Genomic DNA, 21032 nt, shown 5'->3' with positions numbered 1-21032 from the left:
GCTGGCAGGAAGCCTTCGAGAGGCAGCGACCTGTTCTGCCAAGGGAGGGCACGTCTCCAGCCTCTTGCCTGCAGAACTTCCAGCTGGGCTGGGACACTGCAGGGTGAGAGCACAGCTGTTGTGGGAGGAGGAGCCTGCTGGACTGGAGGGGCAGGAGGCTGGTGCTGAGGCTGGGGAGGGCAGCAGAGGGATGGAGAGCTGAGACTTGGCAGCACGGGCGCTGTGAGGTGACCGCAGTGGGTGGCCAAGCCCGCCAAGCTCAAGGCTGGCAGGCAGACGAATGGAGGCCTTCAGGAGTTGGCAAGACAGGGAGGCAGGTAGAGGGGGACGAGACGGGGCCCAAGCCTGGCTCCTGGGTGCCGTCTGGAAGGGCTTCCCGTGCATTCCTTAGATAGAGGACATGGTGGGTCCTCCCCCATGATTCAGTGGGCATGGGCCCTCCCTGGGGATCTGCATGTGAGCAGCCCAGGAATGCCCCCTGGTCTCCCGGATCAGAGGGTTTGAGTTCAAGACCTGGGAGGGAGTTAGTTACACCCAAAGGGGCAGTCCTTCCCACGCCGAGGGCAGAATGGATGGAGTGGAAACGGAGGAGTTCTGAGACAGGAACCCACGGCTGACGGGTCCAGGAACACACCACGTGGGGGGCGGGCATGGCCCTCTGCTGCAGGGCACAGCTTCTTTCGGGCCTGCTTGTTCTCTCTCTCTGTTTTGGAATTATTTTACATTTACAGAAAAGTTGCAAAGACAGTAGAGGGTTTCTGTCCACCCTTCGCCCAGCCTCTCCTGATGATAACGTCCTACAAAACACAGGGCTTTTGTCAAAACTTAGACGTGAACTCTGGGACATCACTGTTAGCGAAACACAGGCTATTCCAATGTCATATTGATCCACTAGTGTCCTTTATCTGTCCCAGGGCCCAACCAAGACACCACATTGCATTTAGCCTTTTCTCTTTTATTGTCTTTTCCTTTTCTTTTTTATTTCTAAGGATGACATTATTTACCTAGCCCACTAGAGTTCAAGGATTTTCTGGAACATCACCATATAGCCTAGATGAGAGGGGGCTCTGGGGCCCCGCTTTCTAGCCATCCCCTCCACTCTTGAGCCGTGAACCTCATGGGCGCCCCAATCCCCCGATCTCTGGTTTGGACCCTTCTCCGTTCCTGACCCACTTCTCCTGGCCCAGGGGAGAGCGTGGCTGTTACAGCCCAGGATCATAACGGCCCTGCGATTCTGTAATCTTGCTTTTCAGTAATTTTCATCGGAACTTTGTCTTTTATGCCTACAGTGGGAGAGTTTCTCCCAGACACCTGGAGGCTGTTTACTTGGTCGGGAGACCTGGGGCATCTGAAGTCGGCCTCAGCAGTGGCTGTCTCCCCAGTCCAGATTTTGGGTGGCCCTGATGAGCTCTGCAGAGGGAGCACAGCCCATGGCCCTGACCCCAGCCTCCAAAGGGCATCAGTGTGAAGGAGTGAGGCGGGTCAGCCTCACCCGCCCCTGAAACCCTTGGCCAGCCCGAGGAGCTTGCACAGAGGCCCCGCACCCACCCTTCCTGTGGTTGTGCTGACTCTGCTGTCCTGGCCACACTCTTAACCCAGGGGCTGAGGCCCACTGTCCTGGGGTCACCTCACTTCTGTTTCCTGGCAGGATTCTCTGGAGGGGCGGGTGGTGCCTCTCCGCTCCTGGGTTCCCCTGACAATAAGTTGTGGCTGGCAAAGTAATCCAGGTCTGTACCTTTCATCCCGCTCTGTGAACGAGAAGCCAGGTTGTAAAAGCTCGTGGAAATTCACAGTTTTAAGTGCCTGATGTGTGCTCTCAGGGCCAGTCCGTGGAGCAGCTTAGCTCCGACTGTGTCTAATTTCAAGCCCTGTGGGGAGTCCATGCCCACCAACCAAAGACAACAGGGACACACAAGTGGAGGGATGACATTCCCTTGGGGATCCATGGGTGTGGGAAAGGCCTGCTGAGAGTCCGAGCCCCAGATGGGGGGCTGGGGAGGGTCGAAGGCAGGGGGCTCACTCTGGATGGGGCAGGGCCAGTTCCTGGGGCGTTTTGCGGGTGGCATAGTGACCTTGTTCTTGTCGGTGCTTCTTGTGGTCTCAGAGTGAGATACGGAGGTTCTGTGAGATGGTTTTTGCCATGAGCGTCAGGGCAGTTTGCAAAGACACGGAGGTCTGGCTGTGAGCGCTGGCTCAGTTCCCGACTTCAGCGCTGCTTCCGCGCCCCCCCCCCCCCATCCATTTGGAATTGGCAGGTGGGCCCTGGGGCCTCTGCTCAATTGTTCATAAATTATTCAGCAGTTCTCAGAATGGAATCTAACCCACTGTTGTCAATGCGCCTTTTTTTTAGTCTGCCTTCCATTGTGGAGTCAAGGGCCTGAAAACAGCATTTCATACACTCAGTCTCAGGCCGAGGGGGGAGCCCCTGTGTCATTGTTCTGGTTCACTGGGGAGGGGATCCTGCTCCATAGTCATGATCAGTGATTCATTCAGCAAACCTCAGAGCATGGGTCTACACCGTGGGTGAGTGACAAGGGTGAACAGGAGGGGGCCTTTTCCTAGATGCTGCCATTGGCGGACTTGGCTATCAGTCATGGGGTCTCATCACAGGGACTTGCGGCCAACACCACAGGGATGTGTGTCAGGAGGAACTTGCATGCCCTCTCTCGGCATTCCTTTTCTTGTCTGTAAAAGAGGGATAATTAGTACTTAAACTCAGGATGGACTGAGATCATCCGTGCAGAGTGCTCTGTACTGTGTCGGCATATTTGCACTCAGAAAATGATAGCTGCTCTGCTCTGTGAATCTCTGTTAAGCTGGGTTAAATTCAGGAGACGTTCTGGCTGGAGGACGGGGTAGGGGTTGGGTGGGAGACCAGAGGGTATTTGGAGTTGTCATAAAAGCCGGACCCTGAGGGATGGGGAATGGTTGGGGTCTTAGAGTGGAGGTGGCGTGTGCCAGGGTGCACCCTGGGCTTGGGGTGGTCTGTGCAGAGGCGTGGGGGACATGGCCCGGCTGGGAGAGGAGATGAGAAGGCAGGTGAGGCTGGGTGTGGCCGGCCTGGGGAGCTGGGGGAGGAGTCTGAAGCCTTCAGGAGCTGTGAGGAATCTGTGGAAGGCCCACCCTGGCTTCGGGGTGCAGGGGTCATGGGGAGCAGCAACTGGTAGCAGGCATAGCAACTAGGAGACAATGATAGATGATAGATAGATAAGATAAATAGATAGGTGATAGATAAATGATAGATGAGAGTAGATAGAGTGGGTAGGTACCTAGATATACAGACAGGTAGGTAGGTAGATAGGTAGGTAGGTGGATGATTGGGTGGATGGATGAGTGGATGGATGGATAGGTGGTAGGTAGGTAGGTAGATAGATAGTTAGGCAGGTAGGCAGGTGGGGCGAGGCAGGGCCCAGGAGGGAGGACCGGGGGAGAAGCCATGCTTCTTATGTTAAGCCATGCTGGGCATTCAGCAGACACTGCCTCATGAGCAAGATGAAGATTCTTCGCACTTGGGTTGTGTTTTGTGCCCAACAGACCACTGGAAATCACTGCATATTATCCTTGCTCACCTTTGTCCTCACTGTCCAGGGTGTGGAGAGGTGAGGTGGTGGCCCTGGCCATGCAGGCAGGCAGGACTCGTGCCCAGGGCTCTGGCTTTGTGTTCGGGGCCTCGTTTTTCCCAGCCCCTTGGAGAGGTCAGGAAGCCCACTCATTACCACGTTCCTCACTTGGGGAATGTTTGTTGCAGATCCAAGACATCGTCCGGAGGCGGCAGCTGCTGACCATTTTCCGGGAAGGCAAGGACGGCCAGCAGGACGTGGATGTGGCCATCCTGCAGGCCTTGCTGAAAGGTGAGGGTTGGGTAAAGTGGGGACCAGGGGGAAAAGGGGGCAAAAGGGTGCTCAGGACCCTGAGTATAGAGGAGCCAAAAATACCACCCCTGGGTCAGACGCACAGGTCAGAGGGCAGTGAGAGGGCAGCTGGCGGTGCACCGCTGGGGGCCCACCCCACACCCTGCTGGGCAAGTGGGTGCCCTGTCACTGCTGTCAGGGCATAGCCTTCCTTTTCCAACTCATCTTCTTAACTGAGATCTGAGCACAGCCGCACTAATTTATTCTTCTGTGGTCATCATACTTTCTCATAAAATTTCCGAGTAGGAAGAAAGCACCTTGTAATTGCTGCTCCCGACTTCCCACGCTTCGTGCCTCGCTTAAACTCCTGTGCCTCCAACACAGCGGAGTCAAACGCAGGGGGGCCTCGTGAGTGGTAAAGCTCGGGGCTTACTGCTCCTGTTGAACTTTCCTTAGTTTCACTTCTGTCCTCTGGCCCATTCTCCACGGGCCCACACTTCCCTCTTCTCTCACTTCTGGGGGAAGGAACACTTCCCTGTCCTTCCCTGCTGGCTTCCACTTGGCCGGGACATCCCTAATGCTGGGGACACGGGCCCCAGGCAGACCCAGATGGCAGAGCAGGAAGCTCTCGTGGTAGAGGGTGAAACTACCTTTATTTCTATATATCCATTCCCTATCCCTTTTACTGACAAAAGGACCAGCTATTGTGCCTCACAGGACCAATGAAATGCTTAAAACTAAGACTTGAGACTTTTGTTTAAAGGCCTCTGTCCAGGGAGAGTCCTGCTCAGACAGAGAGGAGCTGGGAAGAGCTGATTCAACAGAATCAGAGCAGAGGGGTGTGGGAGTGTGCAGATGTGCAAGTGTGGGGGTGTGCGGATGTGGGGGCGTGGGGGGTATGGGGATGTGGACTGGCCAGGGTCAGGAGCTGTGACTTGTCACCACGGTGGACCCCGACTGCCCCGCCAGCAAGGACACCAAGGGTCAGGAAAGCTGTGTGAATATCCAGATGAAGACAGGGGCTTGAGGGTGTTCCCGTCACAGCCCTAAACTGTCCTGTTTACAAACAGGCCATGAAAGCATCTGTCTCTTCCTTGCCTTTGTCTCTGAGCAGCCAAAGGAACAAGAAGAGGGACACCAGGCAGCCTGTGTACAGTGGAACCTGAAGCTGCCGTGGCCCTCGAAGGCAGTGACACGGGGCCAGTGTGGGCGCTCAGTCTGACCATCAGTGCACAGCACTGGGAGGGGGAAGGACCCCTGCTCATGGCCCAGGATAGACCCCATGGACATGGGGCACCAAATACCAACAACTGTTATGAAGTTCAGGAGAAAGCTGTAGACTCGTGGTCACTCTGGGGCAGGTACTGAGCCGAAGGGGTGTGAGGGGGCCTCTGGGGAGCTGGAATGCTGCAGCTCTTGACCTTGGTGGTTGTTCAGGTGTAGATGTCAGTGAAAAGGCATCGGGCTGTGCAGTTAAGACTGGTGCACTTTGGAGGTCTGCTATCCTCAATAAAAAGTCCTAGGAAGATTATTTTGGCATAGCTCCATGTTGTGCAGAGCAGCATGGATGGCACCTCCCATGGGTGCAGGGCGGGAAAAGAGAGAGATTATGGAGAGAGAAAGAGAGTGTCTATTTCTGAAAGCAAACCAATGGGATTGGCTGTAATTGGTTGCTTAGGGGAAAGGGGGTGGGCGTCTGGGGTGGGAGAAAGGGACTCTCCTTGTGATATGGGCATATATGAAAATATCTCTCTATACAGAAATATATACATATATGGTTTTTCAATATCAACCCTTTTCAAAAATCAGCTTTATTGAGGTACAGGCTATATACAGTACCCCCATTCTAAGTTTACTGCCAGATGGATTTTTACAGGTGTGGGCACCCATGTGCTCACCATAATCCGGATACAGGACAGTCCCCTCACCCCAGAAAGTTCTCTCCTGCCCCTTTGTAGGCAAACCTCCCTCCACTCCGCCCCCAGCTTTCTGTCACTATATATCGGTTTTACCCATCCTAGAACGGCACCTAAATGGAGTCGTACACTATTTGTTCTTTGGTGACTTCCTTCCTTTGCTCAGTGCACCGTTTTTGCGGTTCTTCTGTGTGGCGGGTCTCAGAACACAGTTCCTTTTTGCCGCGGGGTAGCATTCTGTTGTGTGAGCATCTACAACCATTTCTTTTTCCATTCACGCGTTGACGGACATTTAGGCTGTCTCCAGGTTGGGGCTGTTATGAATGAGGCTGCCATTTGCTTTCATTTCTCTTGGGTGCCCATCGAGGAGTGGAATTACTGGTGCTGTATGGTCAATGTTTAACTTCATAAGAAACTGCCAAACTGTTTTCCAAAAAGATCCTAGCCTGTCACCTCTCTGCCAGCCGTGGGTGAGCGTCCCAGCTGCCCTCATCCTCGCCAACACTTGCTATTGTCCGTCTTTCACACTGCAGCCATCCTAGTGGGTGTGAGGTGCTATCTCACTGTGGTTTGAATTGGCGGCTCCCTCATGACCCATGATGGGGAGCGTCTTTTCCACGGCTTGTTGGCCATTTGTATGGCATCTTGGGGAAGTGTCTTTCAGGTCTTCTGTCCATGTGTATTTGGTTCTTTGTCTTCTCATTTTTTAGCTGTATGAGTTCTTGATATGTTCTGATACAAATGCCCCATCAGATACCTGGGCTGGGAACATTTTCTCTTGGTCTGTGGCTTGCTTCTGTATTTCCTTCAAGGTGTCTTTGAAGGGCAGAAGGCTGAAACTTTAATGCAGATTAATTTATCAGTTTTTTCCTTTGCGGTCATGTTCTTTGCCTCCCAAGAAATCCTTGCCTGTCCCCAGGGGCAAATATTTTCTTCCGTGTCACAGGAGAAGCTCGGTAGGGACGGCTCTCATTCTCAGGTCTGGGATCCGCCTCAGATCCACTTTGCGTGTGGTGTGAGGTGAGGGCCAAAGTTCTTTTTTTTCTTCCGCAAATAACAAGCAATGTTTTAAGATGTTGAACAGAGAAAGCAGAAACTAGTTGGGCAAAATGTTTGTTCTGAGGACCTGGGTGAGGTGGCGGTTTTGAAATCCAGGCAAAACAGGAAGTGTGAGGGCTGGTAGAGCTGTATCTTTGGACATTGGTGTAAAAATGCCTGCCTTTCAGAGTTCGCGTCTTCCTCCACTTGACCAGGAGGTGGGGGTGGCGAGGGGAAGTGGGGCTGAGCCAGGGGAAGAGGGGTGACTGAAACCCCAAGATTCTCTAACAGTATGTGTGTGTGAGGGGAAGGTTGCAACTGAGCACTGATTTACTCCATTAAAATGATTGACAGCCTGGGGTTGGTGAGGGATCCCGCCTTCTCTGACTTTATTAAATGGCAGGGGTGCCCATGGGAGGTGGCTTTGAGACCCAGATCGAAGTCCCCTGACGCATGTGGTTTTTCCTGCAGCCTCTCGGAGCCATGACCACTTTGGCCACGAGAACTGGGACCACCAGCTGAAGTTAGCGGTGGCGTGGAATCGCGTGGACATCGCCCGGAGCGAGATCTTCACTGACGAGCGGCAGTGGAAGGTAAGGCTTCTCGGGGCTGCCCTGAGGAGGGACTTGTTGGGCCGACACGGATCGCAAGGACAGGCCCTGGAGGGTGGGCTCTGTCTAGATGCCAGCCCTTCCCTTGGTGGAGGGCGACCTGGGAGTTCCATGCTCCCTAAGCTGGAGACAGCAGTCATTCAGTCTCCAGGGACACTGAGATCAGGATTACGTGAGGCGATGACTAAGGCAATGACCCCCCCCATGGCACCCTCTCTCAGCCTTCAGAGCTGCACCCCATGATGACGGCTGCCCTCATCTCCAACAAGCCCGAGTTTGTGAAGCTCTTCCTGGAGCACGGGGTGCGGCTGAAGGAGCTGGTCACGTGGGACAGCCTGCTCTACCTGTACAAGAACCTGGACCCCTCCTGCCTGTTCCACTGCAAGCTGCAGAAGGTGCTGGCCGAGGAGCCGGAGCGCCTGGCCTGTGCGCCCGCCGCCCCGCGAGTGCAGATGCACCATGTGGCCCAGGTGCTGCGGGAGCTCCTGGGGGATTCCACACAGCTGCTGTACCCCCGGCCCCAGACCAGCGACCGGCCGCGGCTCACGCTTCCCGTGCCGCACATCAAGCTCAACGTGCGTGCTGGTAACGTGGCCCCCGCCCGGCTCGGCCTGTGTGCTGGGTCCCTGCTGTGTCCTCAGAGCTTTCTAAAAAATGAGCTTTTATTTTTATTAGAAAAGAAGTATGCTCCGTGTCTTAGAAGCTAGGGCTGCCATAACAAAGACCACAGACGGGGTGGTTTAAATATTTATTGTCCCACAGCCTGGAGGCTGAACGTCCAAGATCAAGGTGTAGGCAGGGCCGGTTTCTGGTGAGGCCTCTCTTAGCTTGCAGACGGCCACCTGCTTGCCATGTCTTCACGTGACTTTTCCTCTGTGTGTGCTTTGTGTATCTCTTCCTCTTTTTTTTTCATTCTTCTTTTTCGTGAGGAAGATTTACCCTGAGCTGACATGTGTGCCCATCTTCCTCTACTTTGTATGTGGGACGCCTCTACAGCACGGCTGATGAGTGGAGTAGGTTTGCACCCAGGATCTGAACCTGCGAACCTGGCCTGCTGAAGTGGAGCACGCAGAACTTTAACCACTTAGCCATGGGGCCCGTCTCCTCTCTTCCTCTTTTTATAAGGACACCAGTCCTACTGTATCAGGGCCTCACTCTATGACCTTATTTAACTTAATCACCTCCTTAAAGGCCCTATTTACAAATGCAGTCACAGTGGAGGTTTTAGGCCTCAACATATGAATTTTGAGGACACCATTCTGTCCCCAAAAGGGAGAACTTCTGGTCCCCCAAAATTCATGTCCTTCTCACATGCAAAATACCAACAGCCCCAAAGTCTTGACTTGTTCCAGCATCAACTCTAAAGTCTAAAATCCAGAGTCTCATCTAAATGTCCCTAAATCAGATGTGGGTGAGGCTCAAGCTGCCTTCATCCTGAGGCAGAGCCCCCTCCCTCTGGGAGCCTCTGAGGCCAGATGAGTTATGTGCCTCCAGATACAGCGGTGGGACAAGGATGGACACTCCCATTCCCAGAGGGAGAAATCAGAAAGAAGGAAGGGGTGATGGGTTCTAACAAGTCCCAAACCCATTAGACCTTAAGGCTCGAGATAACTCTCTTTGGCTTGACGTGGCCTCTGGGCCTGCCAGGGCAGCATTGTCACCCCTGTGGCCCCAGGTGGTGGCCATCCCTACAGCAGAGGGCAGCAGCCTTGCCTCTTAGGCACTGGGGGGTGGCATCCTGGTCCAAGGAAGTGACCCCACCCTCTGACACTGAGGAGGAAACTGCCTTGTTCCCTGTGCCTGTGGTGGGAGTGGCAGCCTGATGACCTCTGTGCCCCCCTTCAGCCCCCTTCCTCGCTCCCTCCCCCCCCCCCCCCCCCCCCCCCCCCCCCAGTCGCTTGAAGGATAATGCATGTTGCCAGCTGGGCAGCTCTGTTTTGCATCCTGTAGGGTCCCAGAGTCCACAGACTTCCCCATCCTGTTTGCTCTGTCCGCTTCAGTCCAAGGCAGTGTTTCTGCTGGTGTGATTGGTACAATGCTGTCTCTGTTCCTGGTCCACTGAGGTGGCTGCATCCTCGTTTGATGGGAACCCCGTGGCATCCACTGTTAAGTACAATGCTGGTGTTTGCACATGTGTTTAATGTCAGGGCCTATCCATCTCCTGATTCATTAAAGTTTTACAAAATGAAGCCTGCGTGCTGGGTTTTGTCAGACGCCTTTTGAGAAGTTGAGCTGCTCTTCTCCCTTGACCTATGAATTTGATGAATTATTTTCATAGATTTCCTGATAGTGAGTTCTTTTTATTCCCGTCTTGATTCTCAACTTGCTTGCAGTGTAATATGTGTTTAGTATGAGCTGGATTGTGTTGCCAATATTTTTGAGGTTTTGGCATTAGAATGTTTAAACCTTTGTAGTTTTATTTGGCGGCTGCGTTTGTCAGGTTCTGGGATCAATTTTATGTTAGCCTTGTAAAACCCATTGGGAAGCCGGCCTTCTTGCTCTGCTCTGGAACAGTCTGTGTGGCCGGGATTCACTGCTTTTTACGTGCTCAGCAAACTCCCTGGTGAGTCCCTCGGGGCCTGGTGCCTTTCTGGGGAGTAGCTCTAATAACTGTCTCAGTTTCTTTCCTGATGGTTCCTGTCTAGTTTTTTTTGTCTGTTCTAAGATCAGATTTGGTTTTGGTGTTTTTTTTTCCTGCTAGAAAATTATCCACTTCTTTCAGGTTTTCAGATCTGTCCATTGTCCCATTGACCCCTGAGAAGGACGTGGTTGGAGCTCAACTTTCTATATTCACAGTTCTGCTCTTCTTGATTGCAGTGTAGTTAAGATGCCCACTTGGAATGTGCTTAAGAAGGTGCAGTGTAGGGGCCAGCTTGGTGGTGTAGTGGTTAAGTTCTTATGCTCCACTTTGGCGGCCTGGGGTTCATGGGTTTGGATCCTGGGCATGGACCTACACATCACTCATCAAGCCATGCTGTGGTGGCATCCCACATACAACATAGAGGAAGATGGGCACGGATGTTAGCTCAGGGACAATCTTCCTCATGGAAAAAAAAAATGTATATATATATATTTAAAAAAGAAAAAGAAAGAAAAGGTCTAGAGTGAACCCTCATACTTAGCCATGTCTGTAATTTGAGAAAATAAGCTAAATTTTTAATAAAGATGAGCCTTCAAGGAATTTCTAAAATCACTTAAGGAAAGTGCACCTTTGTGTGTGATGTGGGAAATGCATTCTCTGTTCCAGGAATCGTTTCCAGACTGTCTCAGTATGTGTTTGTTTATGATCAGCCCAGAAGCCTGGGTTCTTTTGTCGTTATGTATGTTGAGTGTGTCTGGGGCCAGGGTGCCCTCGGCTCACATGTCGCCTCGCTGTCCTTCAGCAGCTCTTTCTTGTTGGCCTTCTCTGAAGGAAACACTGTGTAGGTTCCCTGAGGAGCTCACAGCCATGAATCTATCAACAGACTCTGTGTTAGAATTCTCCTTCATAGACAAGGCTTTGATGCCATCAGATACGACTAAAGAAGCTTGAGGTGCCTGGTGTGTAACAAGAGTCTGTAACTGTTGGCAAAGGAGTTAGCTGGGTATTCCACTTTCTGGATGTTCCTCCGTCTCTCCAGAGAGATGGGTTTTGAAGCTGCAGTGTGCGTGAGAACTTCCTGGGGTGTTGCTGAAAATGCAGGCTGCAGGGCTCGCCCTCCAGGGACCGTGGTTCTGAGAAGGTGTGGGGCTGGGCCCAGGACCTGCACCCCCAATAGGCCCCCCGGGGAATCTGATGCCTGTGGGGACCTGGGTGGGGGGCTCTGACCATCCACTGCTCACCAGGTGCAGGGAGTGAGTCTCCGGTCTCTGTACAAGCATTCATCAGGCCATGTCGCCTTCACCATGGACCCGGTCCGTGATCTTCTCATTTGGGCCATCGTCCAGAACCGCCGGGAGCTGGCAGAAATCATCTGGGATCAGGTAACCAGACCTGCTTCCCGGCACACACAGTTGTGGGTGGACCAGTGACAGAGCTCCCACTGGGGAGCCTGGCCAGGGAGCCCAATGCCGACAGCAGGGCAAATTCCAGCCCGGAGGGGCCGTGTCTCTTTCCAGTGACCTGGGGATCTTGGCAGAGATAATCTGTTACTTAGACAAGGAGCAGGCCCCAGACACCCCTGCCCGGAGCCCATCTGTGGCAGTCAGGGAACATCATCCAGCTGAGCGGGGCAGCTCCATAGTCGCCAGGCCCACGTGCGGCTTCATGGTCCACGATGGAGTATGCTCCAGGCGACCTTGAGAAGCAGAATGCTGTAGGCGCCAGTCTTCCCTGCGTGGCTTTCCTTTAATTCAAGCTGATGCCCCCTGTAAAAGGAAAGGAGAGTTTTGTAGTTTTTTCTCAGAGAGGGCCCCTGTTCTCAGTGTTGGCATTTCCAAATTGCTCTTGAGGAGTTGGCTGTCTGCCCAGTGTCCCCAGCAGAGTGGCATTGGTGGCTTCTCACTTCTCTGGGAGGTTCGCCCTCTCCCAAGGTGCATGGTGAGTCAGCGGCAGGGCCAGGCCTGACTGTAGCCTGGGGTGTGCCCCGTGGGGCCCCGAGATGGAAAGACTGCGACCCTAACCCCTCATCCTGCCCCATGCTGCCTTCTGACCTGAGCAGCACCTTCTTTGAGATTTTTCTTAGCCCCTCTGATGCCTGGTGCTGGCGGTACCACTGAGGCAAGGTGCTCTGAGCCTGGACGGGGACATGAATGGACCTGGTCCCATTTCCCCTCTTGGGAGTGCCCTCTGGCCATTGACCCCATGCCTGGGGTTGGCCTGACACCCAGGGAGAGCTGGGACTCCTGCCACAGGGCTGTGCTGATGCCCTGTGTCCAATCTGTGTTCTGGGTGGGCATGGGGGCCCCCTGGCAAACAGACCACTCCCACTGGCCAGTGCAGGAGGCTGGGCCACCACAAAAGGCTTGCATGTTTATGCGGAGGACCCAAATGGTTTCTATAGTCAGGGGCCACCACAAGTAATCGCCCAGCGGCCCATGTGTCCCGGGTCTCTGCTTTCATCAGCCTTGGGCAGTGTCAGGGGTTCCCCGGGCTGGACCATCCAGGTCCTCACTGGCTTTCCCCGGGCCCCAGAGTCAGGACTGCATTGCCGCGGCCTTGGCCTGCACCAAGATCCTGAAGGAGCTATCCAAGGAGGAGCAGGACACGGACAGCTCGGAGGAGATGCTGGCGCTGGCTGACGAGTACGAGCACAGAGCCATCGGTGAGATCCACAGAGCGGCGGTCTCTGACCACGGCTCGGCTCCTCATGTGTCACCCTGGGGTCCTTGTCCTGGGTCTCAGCCCCTCATGTCACCCTGGGGTCCTCGTCTGGGTCTCAGTCTCTGTTCCTGTCCAGGCTGTGCCATCTGGAGAGGCCACTCTCTGACACTGTCCCCAGGCATCAGGGATTGGGACTCTGCTGCTGTCACACAGGTCTACCTTTTCTGTCCAGGGGTCTTCACTGAGTGCTACCGGAAGGATGAAGAGAGAGCACAGAAACTGCTCATCCGCGTGTCGGAGGCCTGGGGGAAGACCACCTGCCTACAGCTGGCCCTGGAGGCCAAGGACATGAAGTTTGTGTCCCACGGGGGCATCCAGGTGACCTTCTGAGGGCCCGTTTTCAGAAACACCTTCCCATGGTGCTGTCGGGCCGGACACAGCCTCCTGCTCCCAGAGATGGCACACATCTTCACGCATTTTGGGTCCCTTGGGGACCCAGGGACAGCGCCTGGCCCATCGGGCGCATGGGCAGGCCCTCTCTCCTCCCATTTCACAGTTAAAGAAACTGGTGCTAAGTGAGGGGGGTGGCGGTCATGACGGCAGTTGCTCACCTCCGCACATCAGCCCCTGGCCTGGGCCTTGGGAAGGAGATGTGGGAGGGGGCAGAGCGCCCCCCTGGAGCACGGAGGGCAGGAGCTTCCAGTGTTGCCTCCACGCCTGCGGCAGGCCTGGCATGTGGGAGGTGCCTCTCGGACACCAGCGCTTCCTTGGAGCACGGCTTCATGCCGTCACTGTGTCCATGCAGCACCGTTGTGTGCAGGCCTGTGCTGGGCCTGGGGACGTGGTGGGGAGAAGGCCTGCCCTCTGGTACCCCGACAGAGCTTAGAGGGGCCAGCTGGTGAGAGCCGGAGACCTGCAGCTACAGTGGGAGGAAGATGGGCCCTGGAGCCTGGGGCCCTGAGTCTGAGCCCTGTCTCCGTCCTTACCTCTGGGACACCCTGGCCTGGTTCTGCCCACCCGGAGCCTCTTCCTCAGCTGGAAGAGCCCCCCATCCTGTGCTGCCCACCGAGTCTCAGAGAGCGCTGTGCTTGAGCGAGTGGGGTCACTGCGCCCGGGTCAGACAGGTCACTCACCCTTAGGGAGGGAGCACAGGGGACACGGGGTCAGGGTGGGGTGCGGGTGCCCCCTGTCATGAACCACCCCTCTGTTCACAGGCCTTCCTGACCAAGGTGTGGTGGGGCCACCTCTGTGTGGACAACGGGCTCTGGCGGGTGATCCTGTGCATGCTGGCCTTCCCGCTGCTCTACACTGACCTCACCTCCTTCAGGTGCCCGCCGGGCTGTGGGGCTGCGGGCGGGGCCAGGGGCTCGGGACCTTCATTCCCGAATGCCCCGCTGGAGGCAAGCTGCGTGTGTCCTTGTGGCTGCAGCTGGATCTAGAAGGGTCGAGATGCATATGGGCAGGAGGCAGAGGGAGGGGCCCCACCCATGCGAAGCCCCCAGCACCTGCCCTGCACTGACCACCCACTGTGCCCCCAGCACCCGCATGGCCCGAGTGTTTGCTACAGCCCTAAGAACCAAGCCCGGGGCTCTCTTGGGTCCTCCCTTTGCGGGGTCATCTGGTCCAGCCCTCTCTCTGTAACTGCATGTGTGGGGTCAGCGGGTGCACAGCCTCAGCTGCGTCCCGGTCCTCCTCCTCTGCCGCCCGGGCCGTGTGTGGGTGGCTGAGGTCCCCCGTGCTCTCTCCCTCCCGTGCTCGTCCCCGCAGGGAGAGGAGGCTGCAGGCCGTGCGGGGCCTGCCCCGCATCCGCGCCTTCTTCACCGCGCCCGTGGTCATCTTCCACCTGAACATCTTGTGGTACTTCGTCTTCCTCTGCCTCTTTGCCTACGTGCTCATGGTGGACTTCCAGACCACGCCCTCCTGCTGCGAGTACCTCATCTACTTCTGGCTCTTCTCCCTCGTGTGCGAGGAGCTGCGGCAGGTGCGTCCCTTGGCTGCCCCCCCCCCGCCCCCCCACCACCGCGGTCCCCTGTCCCTGCCACCCACCCTGGGAGCACTGGCTTGGGCGCTTCCCCACAGTGGGCCTTGGCCCCTTAGTGCACAGTGTGGAAACACCACCTCCTGTCCTGTCGGCCCGGGGCCCAAGAGTTGCTAGGAAGGAGGTGCAGCCGGACTGGTGATGTGGGGCTGGCTCTCCTCTCATTGGCTGCATAGCCTCCTGCAGCCAGAGCCTCTCCACGAGGGGGCCAGAGCCCCAGGCCCTGCACCCCGGCCTCATAGCTGGCAGTCCCAGAACAGAGGGTGCGCCCTCCTCCCTGATCTGTCCTGAGGTCCCAGGGAAGGGACCCGGTGTTCCCATGGGGCCTCCTGCCTGCCCCCTCCCCCCAGCTGCTGGGGTCTGGGGTCTGGTACCCAGGGAAGGGTGTGGGGACTCCAGCCAGGCAGGCCAACGAGGTTCCCATGGTGCCCCCCTGGGTCCCACCCTGCGCCCGGAGTCACTGCAGGAAGTAGGAACAAAGCTCCTGGGGGGCTGCCTCCAGTGGGGAGGGGGCTCGCCACAGCCAGCACACACCTTGGCCCATCCAGCAGGACTGGGGTGGGGGGCGGCCTCGCCTGCTCTTCCTGACGCAGGGGCCGTGGGAGTCCCCCCCCCCCCCCCCCGGGAAGGAGCGAGTGTTCTCGCTGCTGGTGACGACAGCACAGCCTCCCTACCCGCCCCCTCGCAGCTCTTCTACGACCCCGCCGGGTGCGGGCTGAGGAAGACAGTCTTCGTGTACTTCAGTGACTTCTGGAATAAACTGGACATCGCTGCCATCTTGCTCTTCATAGCAGGACTGACCTGCAGGTGGGTGGCCACGAAGACGCCCACCCTCTCCCCTGGTGGCACCCCTCGTGTCCGGGGCAGCAGCACCCCCAGGGCTGGGCTCGGGACTGGGGTCGGAGCCGGTGCCACCTGGCGGGCTGAGCTCCCGTGAATGCATTTGTCGTCTGTTGAGTGGGCGACCCTGCGAACCCCGGGGAATGTTGGAGGAGATGTGAGAGCTCGTTGTCACCTCAGGGGGTGCCCACCTGCACGGGGCATCCCTCCTTCTGTGGCCCTGGGCCTCTCCACTGCCCACTAGGCCACCCGTGTCTACTGGGCCATGGTCCCCTTTCTCCACAAAGTGAGAGGGACCCGGCCCAGCCTCCTGGTTGCCAGGATGCCCGTCAGGCCTGGCTGCCCTGCCTGAGGCTGGGCTTCCGGACCTTTCTGGAGAACGCCTCCCTGGAGGCTCTGTTCCCTGAGCTCACACCCAGTTTTTAACACTTCGCGGTCCAGGGACCACCAGAGCCCTTTGCCTCCAGGGGCCTCACGTGGGCTGGGGCAGCTGGGTGGGTGACCAGGGACATGCTCTGCGAGCAGGGAGCTGAGGGGGTCCCTGCTTCTGCCCCTGGCCAGGCTCATACCAGCATTGCTGTACTCCGGGCGCGTCATCCTCTCCCTGGATTTCATCATGTTCTGCCTCCGGCTGATGCACATTTTTACCATCAGTAAGACACTGGGGCCCAAGATCATCATCATGAAGAGGATGGTAAGGGGATGAGGGGGCCCCCTATGCCAGCTGCAAGTGAGGCGACCCAGGGTTTAAGCACATCCCTAGTTTCCATGTCTCTGCTTCGCCCATCGGGCTTCCACCCCCTGGCATGCCCGTCTCTGGTCTTTGCTGTATGTCACCTCTTCCAGGCAGCCTTCCTTGATCTCCACAGCTCATTCTTGATCCCTGTTAAAGTGTTTATCATTTCGTTCCTTGGGTTCCGGTCACGTCCGACCCCTCCTACACCTCGCAGGGTTCCCTGCACCCAGCTGGGGTTTGGGGGCGGCCTGGGGCTGTGGGCGGGGAGAGCGCCGGGCGGGCGTGTGCGGCTGCAGCGGTGCCGCCCTGTCTCTGCAGATGAAGGACGTCTTCTTTTTCCTCTTCCTGTTGGCGGTGTGGGTAGTGTCCTTCGGGGTGGCCAAGCAGGCCATCCTCATCCACAACGAGAGCCGGGTGGACTGGATCTTCCGGGGGGTCGTCTACCAGTCGTACCTCACCATCTTCGGGGAGATCCCGGCCTACATCGACGGTAGGAGACCCCCCTCCCGGCAGCGCTCCTGACGCTCACGGAAGGACTGGGGAGGGCGGGGCGGGCGTTGCCCACTGCAGGGGCAGGAGCGCAGAGTCCCTGAGGCAGAGAGAACACGCGCATGCGCTGCCCAGGGGGGTGGGAGGGCGTCAGTCCGGGTTGGGGGGAGGCGGAGCTGTACCTTGCAGCCGGCTGAGGCCCCAGGTGGGCGGAGGGCGTGGCCTGGGGGGCGGGCACATCAGCTGGCAGCCCCGCCCCAACATTAAATGCATCCTGTGCCCGCCCTCCCTCCGCACCAGTCAGAAGGGACTTCCTCCTCCTCTGGGTGGAGAGAACGCCTGTGTATCCCGCGTTTTCCTTTTTAGTAGCTTCCTTGAGCTGTAATTCATATACCATAAAGCTCACCCCTATAAAGTGTGCGCTTCAATGGTTTTATGTCTATATACAGACTCTAATTTTAGAACAGTTGTATCACCCCCAAAAAGACACCGCACACTCGTTAGCAGTTGCTCCCTGCTCTCCACTCCCGTCAGCCGTAGGTAACCTCTGATCTGCTTCCCGTCACTGTAGAATTTGCCTTTTCTGGGCATTTCATGTAAATTGGATACTGTAATATGTAGTCTTTTGTGTCTTGCTTCCTTTACTTAGCATAATATTTTCAAGTTTCACCCGCGTTGCTGTCTGTATCATCTTTAATTCCTTTTTGTGGCTGAATAATATTCCACTGCCTGGATGGACCACGTACGTCTACCCCTTTATCCGTTGGTGGACATTTGAGTTGTTTCCACTCTGGCTACTCTGGATCCTGTTGCTTCGAGCAGTAATTGATAAGTTTTCGTGTGGACATGTGTTTTCATTTCTCTTGGATGTGTACCCAGGAGTGGAACTTCTGGGTCATCTTGCAATTCTATCTTAACTTTTTGAGAAACTGCCAAACTGTTTTCCATAGGAGCTGCACCGTTTTAGATCCCGCCGGCAGCGTATGAGGGTTCCAGTTTCTCCACGTTCTCAACAACGCTTGTTGTTGTCTGTCCTTTTTGATTCTAGCCATCCTCCTGCGTGAGAAGCAGTATCTCATTGTGGTTTGGATTTGCGTTTCCCTGATGGCTAATGATGTCGAGCATCTTTTCATGAGCTCACAGAGCCATTCGTATGTCTTCTTTGGAGAAATGTCTATTCCTATCCTTTGCCCGCTTTTCAAGTGGGTTATTTGTCTTTTTATTATTGAGTTGTAAGAGTTCTTTACATTTGAATACCAGTCCCTTATCAGATATATGATTTGCAAGTATATTCTGCCATTCCGTGGGTTGTCTTTTCACTTTCTTTATTGTCCTTTGAAGGACAAAAGTTTTTAATTTTCACGATGTTCAGCTTATCAGTTGTGCTTTTGGCGTCATAGTAAGAACGTGTCGCCTAACCCGAGGTCATCAAGATTTATGCCAATGTTGTTATTCTAAAAATTTTATAGCTTAGCTCTTACTTTTGGCCTTGGAGCCATTTAAATTAATTTTTGTATGTAGTATGAGGTAAGGGTCATTCTTTTGCATGCAAATATCCAGTTGTTCCAGCCCCATTTGTTGAAAAGACTATACTTTCCCGGTTGAATTGTCTTGGCACCCTTGTCAGAATCATTTGACCACGAAAAGAGAGGGTTTATTTCTCAGCTCTCAGTTCTATCCGACTGAGCGATACACCTGTCCTTGTGCCAGCGCCATCCTCTCTTGGTTAGCATAGCTTTGCAGTAAGTTTTGAAATCAGGAAGTGCAGTGTGAGTCCTTCAACTTTGTTATTTTTCAAGATTGTTTTGACCTCTGAGTTTTTTTGGGTCTACGTGAATTTTTGATCAGCTTATCTGTTTCTCTAAAGAAGGCATCTAGGATTTTGACTGTGAACAGGAGATGTCTTTCCACTTATTTAGATCTTTAATTTCTTTCACCAATATTTTGTAGTTTTCAATGTATAATTGCACCACTTTCATTAAATCTATTCCTAAGTATTTTATTATTTTTCATGCTACTGTAAATATAAGTGTTTTATTAATTTCATTTTTGGATTGTTTATTGCTGGTATATAAAATACCCTACATTTTGTATAGTGATCTTGTCTCCTGAAACCTTGCTGAACTGCCTTCTTAGTTCTAAGAGTTTTTAGTGGATTCTTTGGGCTTTGCTATGTATGAGATCATGTCGTCTCAAATAGAGGTCCTTTCACCTACTCCTTTCAATCTGGGAGCCTTTCCTTTCTTTTTCTTGCCTGATTATCCTGGCTAGACCCTCGGGTACAATGTTTAATAGAAGTGTCAAGAACAAACATCTTTATCTTGTTCCTGTTCTTAGGGGGAAAGCTTTCAGTCTTTCACCATTAAGAATGGTGTTAGCTGTGGGTTTTTGGTAAATGTCCTTTATTTGGTTGAGGAAGTTCCCTTCTCTTCTGGTTTCTTGGGTGTTTTCATTATGAAAGGGTGTTAGATTTTGTCAAATGCCTTTCCTGACATGTACTGAAACGTTCATATGGTTTTTGTTCTTATGCTATTAATATGGTGTCTTAGTTGAATTGATTTTCGGGCGGGATGTAGCTCTCTTGGTCATGGTGTATAATTCTTTTTTTGTGTTGCTGGATCCAGTTGGCTAGCATTTTGTTGAGGTTTTTGCATCTGTAGTCACCAGGTACTGGTCTGTAGTTTTCTTGTAATGTCTTTGTCTGGTTTTGGTATCAGGGTGACACTGGCCTCATGGAATGAGTTAGAAAGTATTTCCTCCTCTTTTAAATTTTGGAAGAGTTTGTGAAAGATTGCTTTTAATTTTTCTTTAAACATTTGGTAGAATTCACCAGGGAAGCCATCTGGGCCTGAACTTTTCCTTTGTGTGAAGTTTTAAAATTACCAATTCAATCTCTTTGCTTGTTACGGGTCCGTATATATTTTCTGTTTCTTCCTCAGTCACTTTGGGCAGTTCGAGTCTTTCTGGGAATGTGTCCATATTTCTAAGTTTTTAAATTTGTTAGCATACAATTTTTGTATTGTTTCCTTATGGTTCTTTTTATTTTTGTAAGGTTGGAAGTAATGTCCTCTCTTTCACTTATGATTTTGTAATTTGAGCCTTTTCTTTTTTTTCTGACCAGACTAGCTAAAGGATTGTAATTTTGTTGATCTTTTCCATGAACCAGATTTTGGTTTTGTTGCTTTTCTTTATTGTTTTTGTATTCTCTATTTCATTTATTTGCATTCTAGTCTTTATTATTTCCTTCCTTCTGCTTGCTTTGGGTTTAGTTTGCTTTTCTCTTTTTAGTTCACGAAAGTAGAGGGTTATGTTATTGATTTCAGCTCTTCTTTTTAATATAGGTATTTATAGCTATCAGTGAGTTTCTATCCTAGAAAATTAGTAACACTTAAAAAACATATATTTGGAGCCAGCCTGATGGCCTAGTGGTTGAAGTTCCCCGCTCTCTGCCTTGGCGGCCTGGGTCTGTTTCCTAGTCGTGGAAACACCACCCGTCTGTCAGCTGCCGTGCTGTGGCGGCTCACAGAGAACTAGAAGGACTTACAACTAGGATGTAAAACTGTGCCCTGGGGCTTTGGGGAAAAAAAGTGGAAGATTGGCAACAGATGTCAGCTCAGGGCCAATCCTATTCTACAAAAAAAAAAAAAAAAGTGTATATATATTTGATTACAAAATACTGCACGCTTGCTGTTGCAAAATCTTAAAATTCAAGGTAAGAATGGAGAAAAATGTTACCCATAATCCCACGTCACCAAGTTAACTACTGTTAACTGCTTAGTGTGTTTCCTTAGAGGTCTTTATGCGTGGGCTGAATGTGAATCTGTTTCACCGCAGTCCACGACCCTTCCTTTTCCACAAATGCGGGACTGCGTCTCAGTGTGTGGTCGCCTGTTTCTCGTGTCGGCGTATTCCCCCTGCTGCATTTCTCCTTTCTCATATCTCCCTTCTCTTGCGATTGTTACTTGTTCTCTTTTTGAGTCCCTTCCTACCACGTTGGGCTCCTGGGCTGGGACCTGGGTCTTAGTGATGGTGGTAGCCCCACTCCCTCCCGCGGCTGGCCCTGAAGGAGTGGCTGGGTCCTGGGCAGGGGTGCCTGCCAGCCTGGGTGCTCCTGGAGCTCCCCTTGGCGCCACGCTCCCTGCCCGCGGAGGAGGCTGGAGGCACATAGACGCCCCCCTCTGGGCTTCCTTTAGGGCTGAGCTGACAGCTGAGGTCACCCAGATGTGCAGGCATCCAGGCCTGTGGGGCTCCTCATCGCCTGAGGGACTCTC

General features: G+C 53.7%; 1 protein-coding gene across 1 annotated transcript in view; it reads left to right on the top strand.

The window, feature by feature from the left end:
* Positions 1-21032, top strand: part of LOC124234399 (transient receptor potential cation channel subfamily M member 2-like) — a 58530-nt gene that overhangs the window by 22297 nt on the left and 15201 nt on the right. Inside the window, exons 10-20 of the mRNA XM_046651758.1 lie at positions 3749-3851; positions 7277-7398; positions 7638-7991; positions 11242-11379; positions 12530-12659; positions 12891-13036; positions 13873-13985; positions 14426-14639; positions 15385-15503; positions 16098-16230; positions 16591-16762. Of these exons, the coding sequence (XP_046507714.1) occupies positions 3749-3851; positions 7277-7398; positions 7638-7991; positions 11242-11379; positions 12530-12659; positions 12891-13036; positions 13873-13985; positions 14426-14639; positions 15385-15503; positions 16098-16230; positions 16591-16762 (1744 nt within the window). The remainder of the gene's footprint in view (positions 1-3748; positions 3852-7276; positions 7399-7637; positions 7992-11241; positions 11380-12529; positions 12660-12890; positions 13037-13872; positions 13986-14425; positions 14640-15384; positions 15504-16097; positions 16231-16590; positions 16763-21032) is intronic.

This window comes from Equus quagga, unplaced genomic scaffold, assembly GCF_021613505.1.
Source record: "Equus quagga isolate Etosha38 unplaced genomic scaffold, UCLA_HA_Equagga_1.0 73442_RagTag, whole genome shotgun sequence".
NCBI classification, from domain to species: Eukaryota; Metazoa; Chordata; class Mammalia; order Perissodactyla; family Equidae; genus Equus; species Equus quagga.
The sequence above is the reverse complement of the archived record's forward strand: the minus strand, read 5'-3'. Positions and strand labels throughout refer to the sequence as shown.